General features: G+C 45.0%; 1 protein-coding gene across 1 annotated transcript in view; it reads left to right on the top strand.

Moving 5' to 3' along the window:
- LOC126343967 (uncharacterized) overlaps positions 1–14,235 on the top strand; it is a 59,972-nt gene that overhangs the window by 27,727 nt on the left and 18,010 nt on the right. Inside the window, exons 8-9 of the mRNA XM_050001984.1 lie at positions 1,024–1,165; positions 13,683–13,821. Of these exons, the coding sequence (XP_049857941.1) occupies positions 1,024–1,165; positions 13,683–13,821 (281 nt within the window). The remainder of the gene's footprint in view (positions 1–1,023; positions 1,166–13,682; positions 13,822–14,235) is intronic.

The raw sequence follows: 14,235 nt of genomic DNA, 5'->3' as shown, positions 1-14,235 counted from the left end.
TTTACGTAGACCAGAATCTCATTGTGTTGTCTGTCAGACTTCGAGACACAGTTTCGTTGTGGAAGCTATTAAAAGCATGCTAGGTTTCGAGTGGCAATGAAACATCACCTATTTGGGAGATTTTGTGTTCTTGTAAATTGGTATGCTTTTTTCTTTGCCTCTGTAACAGAGTTCTGACCTGTTTTGTGAACCAAAGAGGTCAGTATCATCTTTTATTACTTTATTCGGTATAAACCTCCCAGTTGCTTCGGATACTATATCTCTGAACTGAATCCACATCTAATTTACGCTATCTAAACTTACATAGTTAGCTGAGAGATATTGGAGACTTTCTCTTAGGAATCTTTCAAGCGAATATTATCTGGTTTTTTAAAATAGATATATTGTGTTTACTTTTGGCGGATTTGGATGTTAGAGGTGGCCAGTCTCGCTACAACGACCGTGTGGTTACTAATAGCTTTACCCACCGAAGCACTTCCTATTTACTCAGAATTATTTGTTGATAACAGATCAAGTATGTTTTTGCAACCAATTGCAATTCTACTGGCTCCTGAATTAATTGCTCAAAGTAATTTTCGGAGAAAACGTTTAATACAATATATTTAAAACATATTCTAATGTAATGAAGCCAGACTGGTAGTATATACGATATCTTGAACATGAGGGATTGGAGACATTCCACCGAGTGTGCGATTAATGGATCGAAATAACAGGCTCAACTCATAAATAAAAACGTTAAATTACTGTGCCGTAAATTAAAACTCTTGTTATCACTGATGCCCTAGCTTGATCCACACGTGGTTTACTGAGTTCCATTTGCAGAAGCATCGAGATATTATTTAGTACAGAAAAAGAGGACGCTACCTTAATCACAGAAGTTAACAACTGAGCAATTGCAAGCAACTGGAAGGAATTTGAAGCTGTCCAAACATTGATAATGTTGATGGAACTAACACTATATAAAGGGCAAAGAAATGGCGCATTTTCAATAAGAATCTGTCTTGATATGCTTCTCCGTTGCAGACTCGGAGCTGGTAACCAAACTGAAGTCACGCCTTCGCAGCTGGCTAAACAGGCAGCTACAGAGCCAGTTCGACGCCATTCTGGACAAATTCTCTCTGAGGGAGTTGTTCCTTCGTGACGACAAAACTGTTTCCGGCTTCAGGTGATGGATTAGACGTGTTTTCTATGTTAAAAACTGCTCTGATGCTAGTCATTTGACGTTGCTCCACCAATTAGAATTTTAACATCCACTACTAAGTTATTTCAATATAAAAAAATGATAAAACTGGTTGCGCTACAAAATAAAAACATATCAGCAAATGCAGCGGCTACACATTAATTAATTAAGTAAATTTCATGGAAACACATTTTTCGGTCCTTCATATAAGCTATGATGAAATGCGTTTATTGTTTTTCTTTTTCTAAATATCTAACAGCATTCCATTGACAGTGAATTTTCAACGGTAATAAAATCTGGCTTCTGGATGGAGCGGCCCACACAGGTCCTGCCGGGAACGAAGTAATAAAACGAAGGGAACAGCGTACTGGAAACTCCCATCTGAAATGAATGCGAGCACTCCAGTGCCCAGTGTCTTCTCTATGTGCCAACGCGCTTTCCTGATGGAATTACTCAAATAAATTATTACGTTTCTCGCCAAAACGCTGGTACTAAAATTTATTTTACGGCAGTTATTTTCGACTATTTCGTCACCTTGTGGCAGACCTAAATCTCCTAGTTCCACAGCATTAATTACGTATTCAGCGTACTTTACAATTACGTAACCGTGGTGTATTAAGAGAGACTTTGAGATTTAAATTATGCCAGATGATCACAAAAAAGATGCAATTTCTTACAGCAAAATAGTCTGTAAGTGGCTTTTTAGCAGTAGGTGTAAAAATATCTTCCATCACTACTGTGAAGCAAAATTCAATGAAGACAATCCAAATACTTAATGCACTTCCCACAAACTTAACTGATAAAAAAGTTTTAACTATATATTTAACATATACTGAGAATTATTTAGGGAGAGCGATTGCTTATACTGACTGTTTTAAACGGGACGTAACTATTGCTATTAAGTACTGTGAATATAGTTGATGAGTATTCTGTAATATAGTACTCTAGATTAAATAGAGGCCTTCATCTGCTTTACAGATATCTGCTAATGTCTGTCACATAAATATTCATATTTTGAACATCCTTGTCATTCTACTTGTTATTTGTTCGGATCTCAGCAGAAATCAACACTGGTATGTTTCAATGGTTTTCATCTTTCTCGAATCTATGGACGACGAATCAGATGTCGATGTGTCCTGTAGACCACTTTGGGTGTTTGCAGTACAACCGATGATAACGACAGTGAATGGAAGAAAAGTAATCGAAAAGTTGAGTGGAGGAGAGTCTGTTGTTCCACAATAGTACCCAGCTGTTGGTCGCTATCCGACGGCGAAATATTGACAACCACATGTCGCGAACTTATTTCAGGGTACACTACTTGAATGTCTGATATTTAATCAAATGCCTCCCACTACAGTCTGGTAGTAAGAAAGTATGTTATCAATTAATATTCTTCTACAACTGGATACATATAGTGGCGAACCGGATGCCTAAGTGTCGAGACCGGTAGCACTGGAACAAACACAACATGGAAGCGTACGGTCGTAGGACAACAAAGCATCCAGTAACCGCGAACAGGGGTCAGATTCTGCGAGTCTTGGCCACTCAGTCCACTAATGCTGCAACATCCGCACACGTATCTGCTCCTTCTTGGTCTTCCAAATCGTGGTCTGTTTTCTACGCAACCAATTTGAAACAGCTTCTTCTCCCAACGTGATATTGTCGATTTCGGTCGTGCGGACATATTAAATCTGATGGTGAAATCATTTCGAACCTTTCTCATTGTTTTCCCAGTGTGACGTGACTCATGATCCCAGGTTTTCCTAGGTATTATTGGATTCATCAGTCATTCTTCTCACAAATCAATATGACCAACAAGAAGAAAAAACTACTAGTACACAGATACAACGCACTGGGACTATTGGTACAGCCTGTATATAGCGGTAGGAGATGCTCCACGTTCCTTATTGAAAAACATCATCTGAATATTAGTTGTTTGTGAGAACATATTATGTCTCGTGAAAGTAGGAGGCACGCATACCAGTAATTCTAAAGCATCAGGGACAAGCCATCGTGACTGAGTTAAGAGTTCCGCGAATAGATGCCTGCGTTCCTGAGAATGTGAATATAGAATCGCTTGATTCAGAAGTAACATACTCTGCATCATGCAGGCTTTCAAAGTCCTTGTTTGATTGTCACCCTAGAGAACCGACGTAGTGTTTGTACCTTGAGACAGAGTGATTGTTTGTAGCGAGACAAACAACCACGCGGACAGTGCCGTACGCAAGGAGCAGCAAGGTCTTTCAGCAAGGCAAATTTATTTTTGATTTATTGCATTTCGGGCCGTGATCATTCACCCTTTTACTCGTGTTTTGTCAGTTATGATGATACGACCGAAAGGACCACACAATACCCAGTCCCCTAGCGGAGAAAATTTCCAACTCGGCCGGGAATCTAACCCGGACGTCTTTGCGTAGCCATCTGCAGCGCTGACCGCGTTGCTATCGAGGCAGGAACAGGTGGCGTGGCAGCAGAGGGAAGGGCCCCGACGGTGGTACGCCAAACCGGAACACTGAACACGGGAATGACACCAGGTCGTTATTCGAAACGAAATTGTGATGGTAGTGTGTCCACTGTTGGCACCGGGAGTGCCTCTCGCTCGTTCCGAAAGTCCGCTGCGCTCCAGACGTTAAGGTACGTCGGTGAAGTGAGATGCACGGGCCCTGCATTGAACTAGGGACGTCACACTAACCGGCTTGTCCGCCACGCACCGCAAACGCTCAGGTCCGTACAGGGCCGACGGGAAATCAACATCTAATAGGAAAGTTGCCCTCTAAATGTCTTAATTTTGTGAGAGTTATCGACAAATTGCATACATTTAAGGATGCAGATTGGAATTATTAAACTCGTCTTAAATAGTTACTGACTGTCCGTTGGAGAAGGCTGTAGGCACTCGTAAGACCTGTCGATCTTCCTAGTAGGCCTCGAGCTACAGTATGTCATCAAAAGTATCCGGACACCTGACTGAAAATGATTTACGAGTTCGTGGCGCCCTCCATCGGTAATGCTGGAATTCAATATGGTGTTGGCAAATCCTTAGCATTGATGACAGCTTCCACTCTCGCAGGCATACGTTCAGTCAGTTGCTGGAAGATTTCTTGGGGAATGGCAGCACATTCTTCACGGATTGCTGCACTGAGGAGAGGTATTGATATCGGTCGGTGAGGCCTGGCACCAAGTCGGCATTCCAAAACATCCCAAAGGTGTTTTGTAGGATTCAGGTGTAGGTCAGTCAATTACAGGGATATCATTGTCGCATAACCACTCCGCCACAGGCAATGCATTATGAACAGGTGGTGGATCGTGGTGAAAGATGCAATCGCCATCCCCGAATTGTTCTTCGACAGTAGGAAGCAACAAGGTGCTTAAAACATCAATCTAGGCTTGTGCTGTGATAGTGCCACGCAAAACAACAAGGGGTGCTAGACCACTCCATGAAAAACACGACCACACTGTAACACCACCGCCTCCGAATTTTACTGTTTTCACTACACATGCTGGCACATGAGGTTTACCAGGCATATACCCGCACCCTGCCATCGGATCGCTACATTGTGTACCGTGATTCGTCACTCCTGTGTTCAATCGTAAAATTTTTATGCTCCTTACTCCAATCGAGGCATGGTTTGGTGTTTACGGAGTGATGTGTGGCTTATGAGCAGCCGTTCGACCGAGAAATCCAAGTTTTTTTACCTCCTGCTTGTCATAGTACTTAGAGTGAATCCTGATGCAGTTGGGAATTCCTGCGAGATGGCCTGGATAGATGTCTGTCTATTACACATTACGACTTTCTTCAACTGCCGGCGGTCTCTGTCAGCCAATAGACGAGGTCGTCTTCTAATCTTTTGTGCTGTACGTGTCCTTTCACATTTCCACTACCACATCGGAAACAGTGGACCTACGGATGTTTAGAAATGTGGAAAAGTGGCGTGCAGACGTATGAAACAAGTGTCATCCAGTCACCTGACCACATTCGAAGTCTGTGAGTTCTGCGGAGCGCCCCATTCTGCTCTCTCAAAATGTCTAATGATTTCTGAGGTCGCTTATATGGAGTACCTGGAACTAGGTGCCAGCATAAGGCACCTATTATGAAATAGTAATATTAATAATAATGATAATAATAAGGGAGTCGCCGGCCACGGTGGTCTCGCGGTTCTAGGCGCGCAGTCCGGAACCATTCGCCTGCTACGGTCGCAGGTTCGAATCCTGCCTCGGGCATGGATGTGTGTGATGTCCTTAGGTTAGTTAGGTTTAAGTAGTTCTAAGTTCTAGGGGACTGATGATCATAGCAGTTGACTCCCATAAATAAGGGAGTCGTTTCCCTGTTCTGTTTCTCTGCAAAATAAACTGACATTGACATGTGAGGACTGGTGACTTCGGGAGGGGAGATATGTGTTGATAACGCTTACAGAGGATTACGATGCATACCGGAGTATCTTGCCAGTATGCTGCCAGCAAGCATGGAGCTACCACCACTTAGCGCGCCCGCTTGTAAGCTGAGCACTTCTTTTTTCCAGCAAAACAACTATTTACTGATTTACTGTAGGCAATCCATTGGCAGTTAACCACTGTCTATGGGATGGCTGTGTGAGCATCCAAATGGTTCGACGCTGGCATTTACAGATAGCGGAAGGGCACGAAGATGTGCATGACAAACAGAGCACAAGGAGGCCCACTGCAGTGACATATAGTGATGCCACTACTACATTTCACAATATTGAGGAGGAAGATGGTCGCGTCACCGCTACTGACAATATCCTTGCGCGCCTACCTGCTGGGATTTCAATTGGACGTTCAGCATCGCAAACATCCTGCAAGCCCATCTTCACTGCCGCAAAATCCTTACAAGATGTGTGTCACGTTTTCACAAACAGCAACGGATGAATTCGGTCAGAATGTTTCGGGAAATGCTTCAGAGAGTGGGAGATCTGCTAATCAAATGGACTTGCAGTGGGGATCAGTCCTGCGACAATCTTTCAACTCTTGAGGCAAATCGTCAGCGCATAGTGTGGAATAAACTTAAGCAAAGTGCCCCGAAAGTGACAAATGTCACACATTCGAGCGGGACTCTCAGGGGATTGTGCTCATTCATTACCTGCCTCCAAAACTACAATTTATGAAGATGGGTACTGTAATGTCTTGAAGAATCTGCGAGCTGACATCAAAAGAAAACGCCCTGGGATTTTGTCCCGTAGAGTTCTCTTCCTTCGTGATGGTGCTGGATTCCACACAGCTCAAATGATCCAGGTAGAGCTCGGAAGGTTCATCTGGGAAATGTTCCCGCATCCTCCACATTCAACCAGGTCTTGCCACACATGATTTTCTCACGTTCCCCCAACTCAATGGTCATCCTGGGGGTAATCACGCCACCACGGTTTGAAGTCACATCAACAGTGAACAGCTGGTTAAGAGCGTAGGACCAGACCTGAAACGCAACACTGGTTTGGATAACTTATGTCACATTACCAAAAAAGCTTGGAAACCATGGTGACTTCGTAGACTAGCAAAAGAAACATTGTTTAACTTCAAGAAACTTATTTCAATACGATAAATTTTGTGTAATTTATTTTTATAAAGTAGGGAAACTTAATTATTGGACGCCCCCCCCCCCCCGTAGTAATAGAGGGCACTAAGAAACACTGATTGCTTTATAGTATTTGAAGCCTTGTTTAGTACCAGAAGTGGAAGGACTAATGAAAGAGGAGAAGATTGAAACGAAAGTGACATGTTTCTTAGGAGAGAACAGAACTCCAGTAGAGAATTCTGTAGACAAGGACGAGGGAAAAAAGGCGTGAAAGAAAGGATGAATGAGAGCCAACTGCCGGCAAGTATATAGAAGAGATAACTATTATTATAAGTGGACCATTACCTTTCTTTTGAATTTCAAAATGGTTCAAATGGCTCTGAGCACTATGGGACTTAACTTCTAAGGTCATAATCCCCCCAGAACTTAAAACTACTAAAACCTAACTAACCTAAGGACATAGATCCATGCCCGAGGCCTGGAACCGCTCGGCCACTCCGGCCGGTCTCTTTTGAAGTACGAAAGGAATTTTATTCCACTGATGATTTGAGGAGTGTCGTTCAATAGTCGTGTTTCTGATACTTAAATTGGTTTAGAGGGCATGGCAGTGTTGTGTAGTGGTTCACAGAAGACTCTGCTTTGCTGAGAACGAGTATTTCTGCTGTACTGTTTAGACAGTTGTGTGGGTTGAAGATAAATAAAAGAGAGTGCAATGATTGAGATGGCGATAGAGTAAACAGAGGATGTGATAATCTCTACGCTTATCGACACGTAGCCAATTCAACAGTCCTCTGGCAGGAGCGATATAGTCGAAGTAGCGTACGTCATGAATGCATCGCTCATAAGCATGCATCGTCAGTTACAGCCTGCGTGAGCTCTCTTACCTTAAAAAAATGCTTTCCTATCGACTGAGCTTCGAAAGACGATCGTGAATGAGACGACGGTTCGATCCCCGTTCAAACTTGATTATTAATCATCTTTTTTCACCACTGGTCAGATCATTTAATTTATATGAATTTCGAGAGGTACTGTAATGAAAAACCACCTGTATCTTCATGAAGTATTTGCATCAAGTTTAAATTTATGTTCCCCTTATCTGTACGACAAATATTATTCTGCAATATGTGATGTGGAGGACACATCCGACGAGTAATTCTACGTTAATTTGTGGTCTGGCATATTGTCAGTTACTGTATTACTGACTGTAAATATTTACCGAGGTTTGATTTTGGTTTTCCAAGTCTGTCCACCGTCCTTGAAACTTTAGTTACAAACAGTAAATAGTCAGACAACATACGGAATTCACTACAATTTCATGAAAATGCACATTTTTATCATTGTATTACTTCTCAGTTGTCGTATAAATTCAATAAGGTGACAAGCAAAGCAGAAAATATAGATTAAAATTGGTACAGTGATTTGAATCGCGGCCTCGCCAAAGACAGTCTTGCCACACGCGAACGCTAACAACTTGACCATAATGACTTCTGAAAACTGGTACCGTCACATACGTACCGGGTGATCCAAAAGTCAGTATAAATTTGAGAACTGAATAAATCACGAAATAACGTACATAGAGAGGTACAAATTGACACACATGCTTGGAATGACATGAGGTTTTACTAGAACCAAAAATAATACAAAAGTTTAAAAAATGTCCGATAGGCGGTGCTTCATTTGATCAGAATAGCAATAATTAGCATAACAAAGTAAGACAAAGCAAAGATGATGTTCTTTAAAGGAAATGCTCAATATGTCCACCGTCATTCCTCAACAATAGCTGTAGTCGAGGAATAATGTTGTGAACAGCACTGTAAAGCATGTACGGAGTAATGGTGAGGCATTGGCGTCGGATGTCTTTCAGAATCCCTAGAGATGTCGGTAGATCACGATACACTTGCGACTTCAGGTAACCCCGGACTGAGGTCTGGGGACCTGGGAGCCCAAGCATGACGAAAGTGGCGGCTGAGCACACGATCATCACCAGACGACGCGCTCAATGGATCTTTCAAGCGTCTAGCAATATGGGGTGGAGCACCATACTGCATAAACATCGTACGTTCCAGCAGGTGTTTATTAGCCAGGTTGGTTATGATGCGATTCTGTAACATATCGGCGTACCTCTCACCCGTCACTGTAGCAGTTACAAAACCAGAATCACGCATTTCCTCAAAGAAATAAGGCCCGATAACGGTAGATATGCTAAATCCAACCTATACCGTCACCTTCTCGTCGTGCAATGGAGCTTCTACAACAGTTCTAGGATTTTCGGTTGCCCAAATTCTGCAGTTGTGGGTGTTGACAGACACTCGGAGCGTGAAATGAGCTTCGTCGGTCCACAACACGTTACTCATCTTCCGCCATCTTTTGAAACGCCCACACCGCAAATGCCCTCCGTTTCACTACATCGCCAGGTAACAGTTCATGATGGCGATGGATTTTGTACGGATAGCATCGGAGGCTACACCTCAGTGCCAACCAAACAGTAGTGTATGGAATGTCGGTGCGACGTGCGACTGCACGAGTGCTGACTTCCCCGTGCATAGACGAACTCGCTACAGTCTCCATTTCTTCCTGAACTATCTCAGCAGCATTACGCCTCGTGCTCGGTCGGCCACTACGGAGTCTATCGTCTAAACAAACCGTGGCTTCGAACTACGAAATCATTCTCGCCAGAGCTGCATTTGTCAACGGACCTTTACTCGTTCGAATCCCTTTCCTATGGTGATAGAATCGTAACGCTGAACTAGCACATTCCTCATTCCGATAATACAGATTCACTAAAAGCGCCTTTTCAGGTACCGTCAACATGCTGCGACTGCTAGCGCATCTCCTTTTATACACGATTGTCATGCGCAATCACTGACGTTTTGCTGTCCAGCGCCATCTGTCGGACATTTTGTGAACTTTGCTTTTTTTGTTGGTTCTAATAAAACCCCATGTCATTCCAAGCATGTGTGTCAGCTTTTACTTCTCTATCTACATATATTAGAGGCATAATCGAAGCGTAAAGCTTCTCTTGCAAGTTTCTCGAGATCCCCAGACAAGTACACCTTCTACTTGCACATTATTTTGTTTTAATGGCCTGCTAAAGGTGTATAAAGTTTAAAGTAAGTCCGTGATCCCGACGTCGTGGCCTCCCATTGTGAGTACGCTGCGTGCCGTTGGCTCAGACACACACAAGACGCTGACGTGACGTCCTTGAAAGACTTGCACTGCGTTGTTATTGTTAGTAAGCTTGCCCATCCCGAGGTCCGTGGTTCATGTCTCAGCTTATTGTTCAGTTTATTTCCCACATGTGACAGAGTAATCTATTGTCAGGAAATCGCTCTTCTAAGTTTCTGTCACCATATTCTCTTCCTGTCTCTACTAGGGAAACTATGTGGAAAAAAATTTTTTAGGTGCATCATCTTCTTGTGAATCATGTAAATATTCGTCTGTAAGTATGTATATTTTCATTCTCAGTACATTACGTTCTTAAACCAGACGCGGGACCGTTTTAGTTACATTCACTTACCATAAATCGCATTAAAACAATGAAAAAAAAACAGCTACCTGTTTCGAAAGCAAAGTTGAGGGATACGATCTTTGTGCTACCTCCTTATCTTGCAAGACAATGCGTTGCATGGAAAGGAGTGATATCAGAGTAAATTTTTAATGTGTTCTTTCTAATGTTTGCCACAACTCGTATTTGGAAGGTCAAACAAATAATGTACTGTTGAAAGACCGTCCTATTTCTGTGTAACTTGTGACATGATACTGAACTATATCCAAAATACATTGAAGGAAAAATAATCACATCACCAAAAAATAGTTAATATAGACTCATTAAAATTCGAGAATTTGTTTAGGTAATATACACTCCTGGAAATGGAAAAAAGAACACATTGACACCGGTGTGTCAGACCCACCATACTTGCTCCGGACACTGCGAGAGGGCTGTACAAGCAATGATCACACGCACGTTACAGCGGACACACCAGGAACCGCGGTGTTGGCCGTCGAATGGCGCTAGCTCCGCAGCATTTGTGCACCGCCGCCGTCAGTGTCAGCCAGTTTGCCGTGGCATACGGAGCTCCATCGCAGTCTTTAACACTGGTAGCATGCCGCGACAGCGTGGACGTGAACCGTATGTGCAGTTGATGTACTTTAAGCGAGGGCGTATTGTGGGCATGCGGGAGGCCGGGTGGACGTACCGCCGAATTGCTCAACACGTGGGGCGTGAGGTCTCCACAGTACATCGATGTTGTCGCCAGTGGACGGCGGAAGGTGCACGTGCCCGTCGACCTGGGACCGGACCGCAGCGACACACGGATGCACGCCAAGACCGTAGGATCCTACGCAGTGCCGTAGGGGACCGCACCGTCACTTCCCAGCAAATTAGGGACACTGTTGCTCCTGGGGTATCGGCGAGGACCATTCGCAACCGTCTCCATGAAGCTGGGCTACGGTCCCGCACACCGTTAGGCCGTCTTCCACTCACGCCCCAACATCGTGCAGCCCGCCTCCAGTTGTGTCGCGACAGGCGTGAATGGAGGGACGAATGGAGACGACAGTCGTCTTCAGCGATGAGAGTCGCTTCTGTCTTGGTGCCAATGATGGTCGTATGCGTGTTTGGCGCCGTGCAGGTGAGCGCCACAATCAGGACTGCATACGACCGAGGCACACAGGGCCAACACCCGGCATCATGGTGTGGGGAGCGATCTCCTACAATGGCCGTACACCTCAGGTGATCGTCGAGGGGACAATGAATAGTGCACGGTACATCCAAAGCGTCATCGAACCCATCGTTCTACCATTCCTAGACCGGCAAGGGAACTTGCTGTTCCAACAGGACAATGCACGTCCGCATGTATCCCGTGCCACCTAACGTGCTCTAGAAGGTGTAAGTCAACTACCCTGGCCAGCAAGATCTCCGGATCTGTCCCCCATTGAGCATCTTTGGGACTGGATGAAGCGTCGTCTCACGCGGTCTGCACGTCCAGCACGAACGCTGGTCCAACTGAGGCGCCAGGTAGAAATGGCATGGCAAACCGTTCTACAGGACTACATCCAGCATCTCTACGATCGTCTCCATGGGAGAATAGCAGCGTGCATTGCTTCGAAAGTTGGATATACACTGTACTAGTGCCGACATTGTGCATGCTCTGTTGCCTGTGTCTATGTGCCTGTAGTTCTGTCAGTGTGATCATGTGATGTATCTGACCCCAGGAATGTGTCAATAAAGTTTCCCCTTCCTGGGACAATGAATTCACGGTGTTCTTATTTCAATTTCCAGCAGTGTATTTCAATGATTAACATTGCAAGTTTACGGTTTAACGTAAGCACAAAATAAGCCATTGCAAACGTCAAATGCTGGTACCCTAATAACCTGTGTAATCGCTAGACTGTTAAATACAAGCATTCAAACGTGCATGCATTGCATTCTACAATTTACGGGTGTCAGTTTTTGAGGTGGAGTTCCGGGTCAGATGCACTTAGTCGGTCATTATAGGGACGCTCAATACTGTTTGTGGATGACGCTAGGGTTGTTCGCCGATGAAGTCCCCTGTGAGCTCGACTGGAAACAGAATTGCTGATCGAGTGAGCAACATGTCGACGATCTGTAGAGCATGTTGGGTTATAGCAGCGGTATGAGGGCGAGCTTTATCCTGTTGCAAAACAGCCCCTGGGACGCTCTTCATGAACTGTAGCACAAGAAGTGGAATCAACAGACTATCGTAAAAATTTACAATCAGGGTGCGTGGAATAACCACGAGATTTCTCCTGTTGTCATGCGAAATTGCATTTAAGACCATTACTCCAGGTGTGGATCTAGTACGTAGACAGGTTGTTTGCAGGTCCTCAGCTGGTCTCGTTCTAACCCACACACAACCATCATCAGAAAACACAATAGACCTCCACCCTACCCTTCAGTGAGCCCTCGCTTGACACCACTGATGTCACAGGTGATTCTCGTTTGGGGTCAGAGGAATTCACGCTGCAGGGAGTGTGGCTCGGAGCTGTCCTGGAAGTAACCGGTTTGTAATAGTTCATTGTGTCGCTATGGTGCCAACTACTGTTCATATTGCTGCCGCAGATACAGAGCGGATGCGCTAAATCCATACGGCGAACACGATGGCCGTCCGGAGCCCGGTCTTTTTGCTACAGTACATTTTCATGACAATCGCTACAAGCGATCACGTACAGGGCAAGGTCTTCCTGCATTGTAGCAGAAGGAACTCGTAACCCCGATTACATGCACTCGTCTTCAGTCCACAAGTAACCCATCGGGACCATCCGACTGCAGTGTAATTCTCAGTTGAGGATGCGGGCGTGTGGTCAGTACACCGCTCTCCCAGTCGTTATTACGGTTTTCTTTGGCCAGAGCCGCTACTATTCGGTCGAGTAGCTCCTCAACTGGCATCGCGTGGTTGAGTGCACCCAGAAAAATGGCAACAGTGCAAGGCGGCTGGATGGTCACCCATCCAAGTGCCGGCCACGCCCGACAGCGCTGAATTTCGGTGATCTTACGGGAACCGGTGTATACACTGCGGCAAGGCCGTAACCCCTACTACACGACCTCGTTCAAATTCTTTGTGTTCTTGATATTGGCGTCTCCGTCGCCACAGAGGTATTCTTGACAAACATAAACTCCCCACGTCAAATCTCAATGCTCACGGCTGTTGCAGCGTGTGTTAAAAGCAAACTTGATTTTCATCCTCATAGTTGCGCTACTACCGCAACTCTGATGCGACTGGCGTGAAATTTGTATAGACGTAATCTTTCAAATGTAGAAACAGCCTACTAACTTTCGTTTCCGTCCCTAAACTCCTTCTTGGTGTTTTGATTCTTTTCTTCTCGTCAGTGTAATAAGCAGACACGGTAAGAAAAAATCTGAATATATGTCGTTAATGTATAAATTACTGCTGATTAATCATAATAACAGAGAAAGAATTTTCAGGGGCTTTCTTAATACACTAACCTGCTGCACCACAGGGCCCGCGCTCTCTCACTGACTTTCAACGCTAACGCGTACGTGGATGCGGTGCTGGAGCACGTGGCGGCGCTGGTGAAGAAGATGGGCCTGCAGAAGCTGCCCATACCGCTGGACATGCAGTTCTCTTTCTCCAGGGAGGTCAGTGCCAACTATGCTCACTGTGCCGCTATCTCCATAGATTGGTAGGGAGATTACCGGACAACCCGAACCGCAGGTTGCTCTAAACCTCCCCAATTCCACAAGGCAAAAACGGACCACCCAATTTACAAACAACCACTTTCCCGCGGGTTGGCAAACGGAGAAGAATGGTGGGACGACCCCAAAGCAAAACGGCTGGTTACTTCACCAAGAGTAAATCAAACAACATGTCACCAATCACTTAACTTCTAATGAACTGCGATTTCTCGAGAAGACTTGGCGCAGCACCCCCAAAATCCCTTTCCCGAACCGTCCGCTGCCAGCCGCTTCAACGGACTCAGGAAGGCGCGCCGATCTCCCGTCTCACGGCGTCGCAGCTCGCACCGGCCAGACTGGCGTAGTGGGTTGGCTCCT

The sequence above is a fragment of the Schistocerca gregaria genome, chromosome 1 (assembly GCF_023897955.1).
Source record: "Schistocerca gregaria isolate iqSchGreg1 chromosome 1, iqSchGreg1.2, whole genome shotgun sequence".
Lineage (NCBI taxonomy): Eukaryota > Metazoa > Arthropoda > Insecta > Orthoptera > Acrididae > Schistocerca > Schistocerca gregaria.
Note: the sequence above shows the minus strand (reverse complement) of the source record. Positions and strands in the feature narration are given on the sequence as shown.